The following is a 16,059-nucleotide window of genomic DNA, read 5'->3' as shown; positions in this document are numbered from 1 at the left end:
ATGACTTCCATTGTGAAACAGTCGTGTTACTTATATTCCTCCTAAACAAAAAGTAACATTTCCACTAAATGACTGAATGAAAATGGTGGCACATTCAATATGGCTGCCATGATGGCCATCTTGAAAATCTTATCTGTACTCCAGCATGGGGTTTTACTAAGTGACTGAAGAGATAATTATATCAGCATGGGCTTTTTACTAGTGACTGAAGAGATAGTCCTATCAGCATGGGTTTTTTACTAATTGACTTTTTGTGGCTGGTCCTAAAAATGAAAAAAAAGTGCTACTCAGACTTCCAGTATGTTGGCCATGGTGGCCATCTTAAACATTTTTTTGTTAACCACTTATGGATGAAGGACTATGTTATCCACTTGGGGTATTCACAAGAAAGACTTTTTATAATGTTGTTGTTGTTGTTGTTGTTGTAGGGTTTAACACCATTTTTCAACACAATTTAAGCTATGCATGGCAGCCAGTATAAATTGTGGAGGGAAAACCCTGGAAAGAACCACCCACCCATGAGAAGCTACTGACAAGCTTTCTCACATACCCACATTGGCCTAACATGAGACTCAAACCCATGCAGACAGAGGTGAGATGGCAATGATCCATGACAGTGAGTCTTTAGACCACTTGGCCACTCGGGGGTCCCTTTTATGATATCTAGTGAACCGTAATTGAAAATTGTGTTGATATGACTCCCAATTTGGCAACCACATTGGCCATCTTGAAACTGTTGTTACAGCAGGTCACATGGATATTGTCCTTGCATCAGAAGACTTCTTATAATGATTAGTTCGTCATAAATGGATATGGTGCCAGTCTGATGGCTAATATGGCCACCTTGACAGCCATCTTAGAAGTCTTGTTATTGTTACTTTTCCAAAAGAGAAAGTCAAATTAACATGGGGGTTTCCATCAGAAGTCATCTTGCAATGACTTGTTGCTCCTAAATCTGTCATCTACAGCAGTTAATTTGAAAATATGTGAATGCAGAAGACTATCAGAGACAGTGCTAACACCCAGCTGCTAAAAGGAAGAAATTGTCTTATCTTGAATTTCTGGAAATTCTTTTTGGTCACTAGAGCATCAGTCCCAGTTTGTTTTGCTTATTACACCAAACAAACTGCAAAGACCCAGATCTGCTTGCACATCATGTGACAGCAGATCTGGGTCTGTGCAGTTTGCAGTCGGACTCCACTTAAAGATGAGTATATATGGCTGTGTATTTATTTTTCAGGTAAACATCACAATTGATGACGTTAACGATAATCCACCCATCTTCAGCAGGTCTTACGTTGTGACTTCTGTCTCTGAGAGTATAGATTCCAGCACAGTCATCTATGTTGCTCGTGCTACAGACAAGGATACTCGAGCCAATGGCAATGGTGAGGTCAGATATAAACTATGGAATAATCAAGGAAATCCATTCAATATTGATACGACCAATGGAGAAATTCGTCTGGCTCAGGGAATGAAGTTGGATTATGAAATGGTGACAAAATATGAGATCGTGATTATTGGGTACGATCAAGGTCAACAGATATCACTAAGTTCCAGTATGACCCTTGAGATCAGTGTTCAGGATGCTAATGACAACACGCCAGTTTTCTCGCAAAATTTGTTTGAAGTCTCTGTCCCGGAGAATACATCAGTTAACACAAAATTCAAGCAAATATCAGCCACAGATAGAGATTCTGGGGAAAATGGTCGCATTACTTTTAGCCTTCTGAGTGCACCGGATTCCAGTAAGTTTGGAATATTTCCTTCTGACGGATATCTGTACCTGAAGGAAGAATTGGATCGAGAGGTGAAAGACCGCTATGTACTGACTGTAGTGTGTCAGGACCATGGGAGCCCCTCAAGAAGTGCTACAGCCACTGTCTCTATCACGGTCACTGATATAAATGACAATGATCCTGTTTTTACTCAGATTTCTTACACATTTAACGTTGAGGAGAATTCGCCTCTTAATAGTTCAGTGGGATATATATCGGCTACAGATGCAGACATTGGACCTAATGCAGAATTAGTTTATAATATTCCAATTGGCAAGCCTTTTGTTATAAAACAAAATAAAATTCTGACGACAGCAAGTCTTGATCGGGAAGAGAAATCTGAATATGATTTTAATGTTGTAGTAAGTGACCGGGGTGACCCACCTCACCAGGCTACAGTAAGTGTAGTTATCCGTGTTACAGACACCAACGATAACAAGCCAGTGTTTCTCAACTCTCAGTTCTCAGAAAGTGTGGATGAGAATAAACCTAAGGGAACAAGAGTAGTTCAGATCATTGCTCAAGATGATGACTACGGGGAAAACGCAACCATAACCTTCTCCCTTCAGGATGGTAAGGATCATATTCTTACATGATCTGCCCAGTTTTATCTGGTTTTACATTATGCGTAATGTAATGTATCTGGCTTACATGTAATGTATCTGGTGTACATTATGTGTAATGTAATGTATCTGGTTTGCATTACGTGTAATGTAATGTATCAGGCTTACATGTAATGTATCTGGTGTACATTACATGTAATGTAATGCATCAGGCTTCCATGTAATGTATCTGTTTTTACATTATGTGTAATATAATGCATCTGGCTTCCATGTAATGTATCTGTTTTTACATTATGTGTAATATAATGTATCTGGCTTACATGTAATGTATCTGGTTTACATTACGTGTAATGTAATGTATCTGGCTTACATGTAATGTATCTGGTGTACATTACATGTAATTTAATGTATCTGGCTTACATGTAATATATCTGGGTTACGTTACATTACATTACAGCTTTATCTGGTTTACATTACATGCCCAGGTTTGTCAGGTTTGTGCAATTTTGTCACATCCTCTCTGCTTATTCAATTTTTTGTAGATATTTTGTTTATGATTCATTTTTTGTAGATATTCGGTTTATGATTCATTTTTTGTAGATATTTGGTTTTTGATTCATTTTTTGTAGATATTTGGTTTATGATTCATATGTCAATCAGGTTCATCTTGCATTATTTTCTAAAAATAGCAATTTTGAAAATTCACTTGTACAACTGGAAATAGTGGGTGTAAATTTGAGTGAATTTTCCAATCACTTGCCTAATCAAATGCAGATTCAGTGCTGACCACTTTTCTCTTGAATGAAGAGGATGTTCTGTTGAGAATATTGCTGTCTTTGTTCATTGAAACTCTATACTTTGTATTACAAGTGTTGAAAACTATACTTTGTATTACAAGTGTTGAAAACTCTATACTTTGTATTACAAGTGTTGAAAACTCTATACTTTGTATTACAAGTGTTGAAACTCTATACTTTGTTTTACAGGTGTTGAAAACTCTATACTTTGTATTACAAGTGTTGAAAACTCTGTACTTTGTATTACAAGTGTTGAAAACGAATTTCAGCTGAACATATAGATTGAAGTTGTTAGATAGTCATAAATATGGATGTTGGGTTTTGTATTTCGTATATGTACATTTTTCTTCATAATATCTTTTATATTCACAACTAAAGCTATATTATTTTATTGAAATATACGTAGTAGTAAGCTGGCAGATGTTTACTGGAATTTTTTGGAGGAAATTCTGATGGTCAGAATGTTAGTCCCAATCACATTGTAAACAAGCTTTAATCTGAACTCAAAATATTTCAAAATCACAGACTTTTCCGAGTTTCAGCATTTCATTGCCAAAAGTTTTATTTCCAATAAACAAAAATGGTTCCAGATGATAGGCAAGTCCCATTTTCAGTTGACCAAGAAAAGTCCCAAGTTCATTAAAAAGAGGGCAGAGGTTTTTGCATTTTATTAAATTCCAGTGATGATCATCATTTGCAGACGTACTTCATTATTTCTTAATCTTGCATCTGCTTCATTAAAAACACATAATCATGATTTGTGTTTAACATTCTCTTTGCACTTCATTAAGATATTAAACAGATCTATTTTCACTTGGATGCAAACTGTTTTCTCCCAAACTTCACAGCTTCCTGGTATGTTTATTTTGTGCTGCTGATGTACCTCCAGGTGTTGTTGCACCTAACGCAGTGTGGAGCATTCCTTGCTTTTTTCTCTCTATCATTTTATATGCATTCAGTAATTCAACCGGCAGCATGGTAACTTGTATGGCCACAGACTATGGATGACATCATCCCAGTTTGCCATTCTTCGTTACTAACAGTTATTGTAGCAAACTAGTTTTGTGCCATGGCATGAGGGAATCAGTTCTGCTTACAATATTAGGGAAATGTTCTTCTTTAAGTGAGTTTAACATCATTGACTCAGATCTACTGTTAAGTAAATCAGGGTATATGCTGCTTGATTTTTAAGTTTAACATCATAGACCCAGATCCTCTGGTTGTCAACTGTCAAGCAGGTCAGAGCCTATGTTGCTTGAATTATAAGTTTGACAACCATTGTAAACCCTGATCTGCTGGTGTATTTTGTGCCACAGATTTGGCTTTTACACTTGTGAATCCTATGTTTAACAAACATTGACAATCAAGATCTGTTAGTTTGCCGTGAAGTGGTAGATCTCATTTCATTGCAATGGTAGATCTCATTTCATGGATTGACACAATACAGTTAAGTCCATGTTAACGCTGAATGAAGACCAGTAGGTATACTCTTTAGCAGAGGATGGGGTAAGGTGAGTGACAATCCAAGTCTGTATGGAAAAATCAACTGCTTTTGATCTGGTGCTTGTAGCCACTTTTATATCTTGTATACACAGTTTCTGCTGTAACAAGACCACATATGCAGCCATTACAAAAGCAGGTTTTATGTGCCCAGGTTGAGAAAGCACAGAAACAGTTAAACTCTCTTGCATGAAATACCTTTTTTTTTAGATCCAGGGTTTACAGTTATTGTCAGATGATGTTAAATTTAATGCAGCACTGCTCTTTGAAGAAAAAAGTTGACAGGTTTTTACCAAATAAAATTCCCGAAGAACTGTTACATATTTAGATATCTGGGTTATTCCTCTTCTGTCATACCTTGGATTTGCATGATATTCCTGTCACTGATTATTTGAAGGTTAGCTAGGAGACATGGTCACTCATTTGGCAGTGTCCAGCTTGTATGAATCCAAGGATTTTGAGAGGGAGTGGCAGTGGGTCAGTGGTTAGAATGCCAGACCCAAGGGTTTGAGGAATAGGCTGCCTTGGTCTGTCTTATGGAAGGCACTTAGCTCCCATTTCCTTGGCAAGTATACTGGTGACAAAAATGTCCAAGACAATTTTTTTAATTGTCAAAGTGTTTTGAAAGACACGTCTATGCATCATCACAGCACTCGTTGCAGTCAACAAATCATTTTATGCAAAAACCTGAAGCCATGGAGCACAAAAATATAACTTAAAGATTCCTATTTAAAAATATTGTGAATAGTTAGGAAAGATCACAGCTTTGAAAATAAACTAGTGTTGAATTTTCATTATTTTGATAGCAGAGTGAAGTATAATAGAAAATCAAAACTCCTGAAAATATGAACACAAGTTCTTAGAAAATCTCAAGATTACAGGGACATAAAAAAGAACTTACATTTGCCTTTGATCAACATTACCACCTGTATGACCTTGTTGTAGAATCCAACTGTACAGATCTGGATCTGCCATCACATAATGCGCCATCAGATCTGAGTCAAGGCAGTGAACAGCTCAAATAACATGGACTGTGACCTACTGGCGATGGCAGATCAGGGTCACCATCAGATCTGAGTCAAGGCAGTGAACAGCTCAAATAACATAGACTGTGACCTACTGGCGATGGCAGATCAGGGTCACCATCAGATCTGAGTCAAGGCAGTGAACAGCTCAAATAACATAGACTGTGACCTACTGGCGATGGCAGATCAGGGTCACCATCAGATCTGAGTCAAGGCAGTGAACAGCTCAAATAACATAGACTGTGACCTACTGGTGATGGCAGATCAGGGTCACCATCAGATCTGAGTGAAGGCAGTGAACAGCTCAAATAACATAGACTGACCTACTGGTGATTGCAGATCAGTGTCTTTGTTGATTTTAGTTGGCAGGACTTGTAAGCAAGTATATATGGTTCCTGACTTGTTTTGACCCAAAACATAGCAAAACTTCCTTTCATTGTATTTATGTGGAGTAAATGTTATATGTTGGTAGGGGTGAAACAATACAAGTATACCACGTATTGATACAATTTACGATACTCAGCCTATGATACGATACATTATCGATATACATATTAGCTAGATGGCCTTTCCATTTCTAGAAGGTCTGCCAGTGATAGGTGGTGGCCTTTTATGTGATATGCCAGTTGTATTTCCAGTAAAAAGATTTCAGACAGACATCCTTATAGTATTTACAAAATGTCTAATTGCAGATGGTGATGAGAGTGCTCTTGGGTATTTTTCCATCAACTCTAAGACTGGATGGATTACGACAAAGGAAGTCTTGGACTATGAGACCAAAAATGTCTTCAACATTAGTATTGTTGTAGCTGATGGTGGCAACCCACCCAATGTCGTGACACACCCATTTCAGATTAGAGTTCGTGATGATAATGACGAGGCACCAATTTTCTCTTCATACAACATTACCTTCTACATCGAGGAAAATGTACAGATTGGAACAGTTGTAGGAATGGTCAAGGCTTATGACAAAGATGCTGGAGAAAATGGGCGTGTTTCTTATTACATAGTTGCTGGGAACATATTTGGATTGTTCGCTGTGGATCACATCACAGGTCAAATTACAACAATACGAGAAGTTGACTTTGAGGAATCCTCATCTCATTCAGTTGCTATTAAGGCTGTGGACAATAGCATATACAATCCAAAGAGTAACACAATCAGTGTCAGCATTCATATTATTGATTTGAATGACAATGCCCCAGTATTTGATTATGATCCACTCTTCTTGAAGGTCCGTGAAAATTCAGGGATTGGACAAATTGTTTATATTTTCACTGCCACAGATGCAGATTCGGGACGAAATGGAACCGTGTCATACCAGATTCAGAATCTCTCCGCAGCTGGATATTTTGCCTTAGATCAAAATAATGGTCAGCTGAAGGTTTCACAGGTTATCGATTACGAAACAGTCCATGACATTTCGCTAGTTGTTAAGGCATTTGATGGCGCCCCAAACCCTCAGAGCCAGATGGCCACAACCTTGACGGTGATGATTTTAATACTGGATGAGAATGATAATGCACCCATCTTTCAGAACATAGGAACACTGGAGGTATCCGAAGACGAGGCCATTGGATTTCTTGTCGCATCTCTCATTGCTGTGGATATAGACTCCAATGTCAACAACAGTGGCAACAATGTTGTCAGTTACAGCATGCAGTCTGGGAATGAGAAGGGAATGTTCTCACTAAATACTAAGACAGGTAAGGCAATGAGAAGGGAATGTTCTCACTAAATACTAAGGCAGGTAAGGCAATGAGAAAGGAATGTTCTCACTAAATACTAAGGTAAGGCAGTGAGAAAGGAATGTTCTCACTAAATACTAAGACAGGTAAGGCAATGAGAAAGGAATGTTCTCACTAAATACTAAGACAGGTAAGGCAATGAGAAAGGAATGTTCTCACTAAATACTAAGACAGGTAAGGCAATGAGAAAGGAATGTTCTCACTAAATACTAAGGTAAGGCAATGAGAAAGGAATGTTCTCACTAAATACTAAGACAGGTAAGGCAATGAGAAGGGAATGTTCTCACTAAATACTAAGGCAGGTAAGGCAATGAGAAAGGAATGTTCTTACTAAATACTAAGACAGGTAAGGCAATGAGAAAGGAATGTTCTCACTAAATACTAAGACAGGTAAGAGAAATTTCAAGATTTGATTGAATTCTTTTAAGATCTGGTAGTTTACCATAGAGTTAACAGCCATTTTTGCACCAGATTGATTTTCTTCTGGCTCTTTCTAGAATCTATGAAACTTAAAAAAGTAAAAGTAAAACAACTTGATACCATTTAATGAGAGAATGTGGTTCAAGTTAAACCTTTAAAAACATGTTAGTTTGGTTTCTAGCTGTATTTCTCCTAGACAAGAAGAACTTATGGATGGTCTGTTTTCCATCTGTTAGCACAAGTTTGTTATTACAACTTTTCCTAAATTACTTGGAGGCTTGCGATGAACCTATACACACAAGTTCATCCCATGGTCCTGAATGAGAATAGCAGTATTCTAATGTCTATAATGGTTACCACAGTTGATGTCTAATGTCTATAATGGTTACCACAGTTGATGTCTAATGTCTATAATGGTTACAACAGTTGATGTCTAATGTCTATAATGGTTACCACAGTTGATGTCTAATGTCTATAATGGTTACCACAGTTGATGTCTAATGTCTGTAATGGTTACCACAGTTGATGTCTAATGTCTGTAATGGTTACCACAGTTGATGTCTAATGTCTGTAATGGTTACCACAGTTGATGTCTAATGTCTATAATGGTTACCACAGTTGATGTCTAATGTCTATAATGGTTACCACAGTTGATGTCTAATGTCTATAATGGTTACCACAGTTGGCTGATTACCCTGATTGAAAGTCATATGAGCAAGTAGTTTTCTCTGAAATACATCTTATGATATCTGGTTAGATGAAAATGAAAATGTTGCTGATCTGACTTCTAATTTAGCTGCCACAGTGGTTATCTTACCCCTAGTCCTCCTATCAACATTCTTCTTAGACCAAAAGACTTCATATTATGTCTAGTTGGCAATGAATAGAAATGGTGGCAATCTGATACCCAGTATCTCTACCACGGCACCTATCTTGGAAATCTTGTTAATCCTGAATCAACATGGGATTTCCAGTGGATTACCTCTGGATTATGATGCCTTGTTCATCCTAAATAAAATGGTGCCAATCTGATGACATTCAGAAACAGTTAGATATGGAGTACGACAAGGCTCAATTCTTGGTCCATTACTATTCATTTTATTTATTAATGACCTACCACTTTTACTAAGAGACTCAATATCATGTACAGATCTCTATGCAGATGACACAACATTGTCAGACATCCAAAACACAAAGCATGAACTCAAAATTTTACAGAATGCTCTAAACAAACTGGAAAACTGGTGCACATGTAATGGCATGGTGGTAAATACTGGTAAAACTAAAATATTACTTATCTCAACACGGCAAAGAAGGACAAATCTTGATAGTGATGAACTATGTCTGACATGGAAGGATACAAATTTACAAATGGTCTGTCATGATAGACTACTTGGTGTTCTGGTAGATAATAACCTATCATGGACTGAACATATCAAACATATCAGTAAAAAAGTCAATTCAAGTTTATGGCTTCTCAGTAGGATAAGACATTTTCTCCCTGAAAGGCACAGAAAACTATTTTATAACAGTTACATACAACCCTATTTAGACTACTGTAATACAGTATGGGGTAATTCAAATGATAAAGACATAGCAAAGCTGGCACATCTTCAAAAAAGAGCATTTGGGCTAATATCAATCCAGAAAGAAAGCAAGGAAAGTTTAGCTGGTAGGTTAAAAATATTGCCTATTAAAGACCGAATCTGTTTGAGAAAAGCCAAATTAATGTACAGGATATCTTATAATAGTGCTCCTGAATATTTATAATCACTATTCCAGTATAGGCTACCTGCTAATACTCCCCACCTGCGATCCATGTCTACCAAACAGTATAAAATTCCCAAACCAAATAAGGAGTTATTTAAAAAAAGTTTCCAATACTCTGGAACTCTGTTCTGGAATAGTATTCCTGTTGAGATTAGAAATGCCCACTCTATTTCCTTCTTCCAAACCCATTATTTCCAGTGGCTTCAGAGATGCAGCTTAAATAAATAAATTCCTTTGTATGAGGGCCTCAAGGTAGATTAGTTTTTAGCTAATTGTGTTACCCTCTTTAAATAAGGTCATTATTATTATTATTATTATTATATTATTATTATTATTATTAGTATGTCCGCCACAACAGCTAATTTGAAAATCTAGTTATCACTGATTCTTCAGAGATGGTTTCAACACTGAGCAGTTAAATGGAAGAAATGGTCTTGAATTCCTGGAAATTCTTTAGATAGTAGAGAGTCTGTCTGTCCATTCAAGGGACTCGTTTTTAGGATGCAACACATTTTATTTGTTATAATTTTTGTAATATTTTCTTGTTATTATTATATAACATGGATTCTTAGAATTTTAGGTGTAAATAAAACTCAAGCTGATTCATAGGCAAAGTTAAAAATGTTGACAAAGTTCTCCTAGTCTAACTTAATTCTTTTGACATTTGAGCTTGATGTTTAGCTTTTTTTAAAACTGATTTCATTGTACCAAGATTTTTTTTGAAACAGAGGTAAGAGACTGCTGTTTTCTAATATATACAAAAAGAAAGATAACCATCTGCAATCTATAAAATATCATATCCTGACATTTGTGTAAATTGTAACAGATCTGAAGGACAATGCTGACACGTTCAATAATTATTAACAAATTCATATATTCACAATTTTCCAGATATGAAATTCTTAACGAGAGCAGAAGTTAAAAATGTATGCAGTTGGTTAATTAGATTTAAGTGGTTCATTTCCCATTTTACAGGCCATTTTACTATAATTTCCCATTTTACAGGCCAGTTTACGATAATTTCCCATTTTACAGGCCAATTTAATATAATTTCCCATTTTACAGGCCAGTTTACTATAATTTCCCATTTTACAGGCCAGTTTACGATTGCTAAGCAGCTGGACCGTGAATCAGTGCCCAGTTATTCCCTGGTGATTGGTGCCACTGACCATGGCAGTCCAGCTCGTGCTTCCACTACCACTTTGACCATTGTAATGATGGATGTTAATGACAACCCACCACACTTCCTCAAGTCCATCTATCAGGCAAATGTTTCAGAGGACACCTCGGCTGGATCATCTGTCACCACAGTAAGGGCTACCGACCCGGATCAAGGTAGTTGTCTTATAATATTGACAATTAATTGGATTTTTTTAAAAGTTTTTCTTTACTTGCATTAGCAGAGAGAAAGACATGGAAAGTTGTTGTTGTTTGGGGTTTAACACCATTTTTCAGTGGATGAAAGGATGTACATGGTAGCCAGTATAATTGGAATAGAAAGAAGAATCCAGGAAAACCCCTGTTAGAACCACCAACCCACGGGAAGCTACTGGCAAGCTTTCTCATATATCCACATTGGCTGAGCCTGAGATTTGAACCCACTAGAACAGAAGTGAGATGGCAGCAATCGGTAAAGGACATGGAAAGACAACACTTTTCCACTAGTTGTTGTTGTAAACATGTAAACATCAGCATTAAATGTCTTATTCTGAAAACGTTTGCATGTAAAGTCATGAAACATTATTGATACATTTATGTTGAGTTCTGTTGGTGACAGTGACCTTCTTTTGGGGGATACAATTAGGGTTATTGTATCATTTGAGATCATGTGTCAGAAGAGGAGGTAAGTCAGCATTCTGCGGTGTTTATGGTGCTTTATTGTTTTCATTGAAACAGATGTCATGTAAATTTTAATAAGCATTTTCATATATTTTCAGCCCCCCCCCCCCATAGTATGTGATATTTTTCCAGTAGTAACTGCTGTATTAGTTCAGTGCTTTCTTCTGATAGGAAATAAGCTGAAAACCTTTCTGTAACACAATAGTCAGGGAGCACATTGTGATATGTAACATATCAAACAATGCCTATTGTGTTGTGTAACATACTGTACAATATTAGAAAAGTTAGTTAGCTCAAGAAAATGTTTTATGTGTTCCTGTAATGCATTCAAGATGGTGGTTGGTGGTGTACATAAAAACCTTTGGTCTTCATTGACGCAGTTACCAACTCATAGTGATGCTATTTAAACAAGTTAAAGCTTGGTTGATTACATACTTATTTAAAAAGTATTAGTTAAAACACTGTTGATTACAGACTATTTACACCAGTTCAAGCATGGTTGATTACATACTTATTAAACAAGGAGTAGTTAAAGCATGGTTGATTAATTACATGCTTTTTAAACAAGTAGTAGTTAAAGCATGGTTGATTACATACTATTTAAACAAGGAGTAGTTAAAGCATGGTTGATTACATGCTATTTAAACCAGTTAAAGCATAGTTGATTACATACTATTTAAACAAGTAATAGTTAAAGCATAGTTGATTACATACTATTTAAACAAGGAGTAGTTAAAGCATGGTGATTACATACTATTTAAATAAGTAGTAGTTAAAGCATGCTGATTACATACTTATTAAACAAAGAGTAGTTAAAGCATGGTTGATTACATACTTATTAAACAAGGAGTAGTTAAAACATGGTTGATTACATGCTATTTAAACCAGTTAAAGCATGGTTGATTACATGCTTTTTAAACAGGTAGTAGTTAAAGCACAGTTAATTACATACTATTTAAACAAGTAGTAGATAAAGCATAGTTGATTACATACTGTTTAAACAAGGAATAGTTAAAGCATGGGAATTGCATACTTATTAAACAAGGAGTAGTTAAAGCATGGTTGATTACATGCTTATTAAACAAGGAATAGTTAAAGCATGGTTGATTACATGCTTATTAAACAAGGAATAGTTAAAGCATGGTTGATTACATACTTATTAAACAAGGAGTAGTGAAAGCATGTTGATTACATACTATTTAAACAAGGAATAGTTAAAGCATGGGGATTGCATACTTATTAAACAAGGATTAGTTAAAGAATGTTTATTACATACTTAATAAATAAGGAGCGCAACAATGTGTTTAGCTTGATGTTGCCCCTAAGCCCATTCGGTGGTGGTGGTGTTTAATGCCATTTTTCAGCACATGATAGGCTATACATGGTGGACAGTATTAATGGTGGAGGAAGAACCCGGGAAAACCCCAGAAAGAACCACTGACCCACGAGAAGCTACTGGCAAACATTCTCACATACCCACATTGACTGAATCTGAGACTCGAACCCACGTAGACAGAGTTGAAATGGCAGTGATCCATAACAGAGAGCTCTTTAGACCACTCAGGGGCCCCCAAAGCCCATTCGGAAGTGCCACCTTTGCACAGTAGGAATGAGTTGAGCAGCAGCAGGAAGAGAAGGGCAATGAATTCTGAATCTTAACTCATCAGAGTTGTGTTCATTACACACTTTTTAAAAATGCCATAATTTTGCGGTCCTAGACCTGGTCTAGTCAGCCTGTGTCGAAATATGTCACTGCACACATGTGTAACAAAATGGGTAACTGAATAGAATGAATAATTAAAACGTACATACCTACCTTACAACCAAACTTAATGCATCCATAACTGAACTTTTCTTAATGCCATAAAAAATATGCACAGAGAGGTTCCATTTTAACCATCCCATCATAGATTAGAATGTGTCCAAGTGCAAAAAAATTATTCTCAGAATAATGTGGGGAAAGTAAAGCACTTGTGTATATTTATCAACGTTGCTAAGCATTACTAATATATTTAAAAGTCTTGAAATTTCTCTGCTAGATTCCATTGAAATTGGATTACTCAATCCTGCTAATAACCACTCACAAACTTATGAAATTCTATGTAAATACATAAAATATCTCATGCCACATATTTAAGGACAGACATTGAGGAGATTTTATTGCTTTCCAAGTAAGTTCTATAGTTTATGGCCAGTTGATTTAGTGACTTGGTGGCCCAGCCACATGTGCATGAAGCCAGCTTTTATTTTACGGTTTTGTTTTAGTTTATAAGGCAGCTACCAATTGTTGCAACAGTGTTATTAACTTTGATAATTTACGGTTACATAATTTGATAAGTAAATTAATTGATTTATCAATAAAGGAGGTGATAAACTTATTTTAAGAACAACATTGTTTGGTGCACGGTGTGAACATTAGTTTAATTAAAGGAAGACAAATAAGAAGAATTATTATTAACTCTATGGCTCAATACAAATTTGATCAGTAGCTGTTCAGGGCTGACAAGTGTTGGTGATTCTTCTTAATGAAATGTATGTTCTGTCAACTTGCTAACTTTGTCCATACTTTATACTGGTACTTTGTTTTCCATTTGTTTTGATCATGCTCATACAAACACTTCACTCTTTCTTTTCAATACAAATACTTTCCAGAGGGAAAGCAGACTAGTCTCTGTATGTAGTTACTTACAGTTGATGTGAGAATGGTAAAAAAAATAATTCTGGAAAATAGCCATTTGTATGATTGATAATTAACATCATCAAAGTTTTACAATTCTATAACAGCTGGTTAACTAAGAGTTTACTCTGGGCCAGTCGAAAGTTTTTTGTGCTTGCCTGGCGGGGTAAGTTGAGTTTTAGAAATGTGTCAGCCGCTATGCCAGAAAAATTGTTCTCATGTTCTTAACCCTGTATATTTAATTCTTTCTGAAGTTTTATCGAGACATATTGTTATTAAAGCAGGCATGTTGTTTGAGACTTGTGCATTTTTTCATTTCTTAGGAGTCAATCAGGAACTTACCTACATGATCCCAGAAGGAATTGCAGATGACAAATTTGTCATTGATCCCAACACAGGGGTCATCACCACTCAAGCAATCCTTGACCGTGAAAGCAAAAGTTCATACGTTATTACAGGTAAGGAACTTGAATCTCTTAAGATTTTTAAGAGTTGTTATAAATTGTAAAAAAAAAGTATAACATCATTTGCATTCTCTTCATCAAGAAAAAGACATAACAAGATTGAGCTTTTCAACTTTCTGCTTGAAGCCTCCATAATATGGTGTAGCTGCCAAGAAATGTAGGCAAACTATGCCTAAATTGTGCATAAAATCTGTCAGCCATTGAATGTTTGCTATCAACGTGATAATCCTGACCCGGACTCGAAGCAAAATTGTTGTCAGATTTCATGGCAAGTTATTTTAAATTATCATGCTGTTAACCAAAATCATTTTAATTGATGGAGTAACATTATTTTTTTTTACAGTCTATGTAACGGACAAAGGTTATCCAGTTCAGTATGACACGGCTACCCTTATAGTCAATGTAACAGATGTAAATGACCACCCACCTGTCTTCAAGGAGAGACGCTATACCCTTGAGGTCCCAGAGAACATGGCTGAAGATGTCCTTTATACATTTGCAGCCCATGATGAAGATATTGGCATCAATGGACAGTTTACCTACAGTATTACAGGTTGGTTATTAATTTAGTTTTAATTTTTAATTATTGATTAACTGTGCAAGTTTCAATTCATGCAACATTCTCCTCATGGTTTGCTTGTTAACATGACATGTTGAAACAAACCAACAGTAACCCAGTACATAGGAAATATAGGGGTGAGTATTACCAGAAATAGCTATTCTTGTCTATGTGCTATTTCCCATCCCAAGTTATGTACATAACTCTCTTTGTGTTAAGACCTCTCCATTGTGGATGTTTAGTCACTCTTCCAGGCATGAATGGTGATATGTTAAATAGTAATTAAGCACCAGGCAGGAATGGTGATAAGCTAAATTGTAACGAGACACCAGGCAGGAGTTAAATGGTAATTAGGCACCAGCCAGAAATGGTGGTAAATTAAATTGTAATGAGACACCAGGCAGGAGTTAAATGGTAATTAGGCACCAGCCAGAAATGGTGGTAAATTAAATTGTAATGAGACACCAGGCATGTCTGATGGTTAAGGTCCAGGAAAACCATGATGTTCTGGCTGGATTTTAGCAGTTGCTTTCCTCTCAAGAGACATTATGTGGTTGCCATGTTTGCAAGTAAAAGGGTTTAATTATGTAGGAGTTTTGACTGGATGAGGAGTGTGAGCAAATGAAGGCATTTACAGGTGTTAGTTACATTCTCTTTGTAAGCTTTGAATTTATTATTAATTCATTAACTAATAGGAGGTGACATGGGAGCAGGAACCGCATTGACTTAGTGGTTCACAGCTAAAATGGTGTGGGTTCGAGTCCTGTCATTGGATCACCTTGGGCTGGTTACTGTGGTGTGTCCTTTGGCAAGGTATATTAATCCATTTGACTGGGCACTTGTGTTACAGTGCCCTACAACACCGTGACAAATCAAGCCAATATTGTTCTCTACTGCCAGTACCATTTATCAGTATTGT

General features: G+C 36.3%; 1 protein-coding gene across 2 annotated transcripts in view; it reads left to right on the top strand.

Moving 5' to 3' along the window:
* LOC149800251 (protein dachsous-like) overlaps nt 1-16,059 on the top strand; it is a 182,263-nt gene that overhangs the window by 140,397 nt on the left and 25,807 nt on the right. For both annotated transcript variants that reach the window (XM_089959835.1, XM_089959834.1), the window contains exons 6-10: nt 1,241-2,351; nt 6,356-7,369; nt 10,697-10,936; nt 14,441-14,575; nt 14,925-15,134. In XM_089959835.1, the coding sequence (XP_089815961.1) occupies nt 1,241-2,351; nt 6,356-7,369; nt 10,697-10,936; nt 14,441-14,575; nt 14,925-15,134 (2,710 nt within the window). The remainder of the gene's footprint in view (nt 1-1,240; nt 2,352-6,355; nt 7,370-10,696; nt 10,937-14,440; nt 14,576-14,924; nt 15,135-16,059) is intronic.

Source organism: Sinohyriopsis cumingii, chromosome 5 (assembly GCF_028554795.1).
Source record: "Sinohyriopsis cumingii isolate HCF-2022 chromosome 5, ASM2855479v2, whole genome shotgun sequence".
Classification (NCBI taxonomy): Eukaryota; Metazoa; Mollusca; class Bivalvia; order Unionida; family Unionidae; genus Sinohyriopsis; species Sinohyriopsis cumingii.
This window is presented reverse-complemented; position numbering and strand designations above follow the sequence as displayed.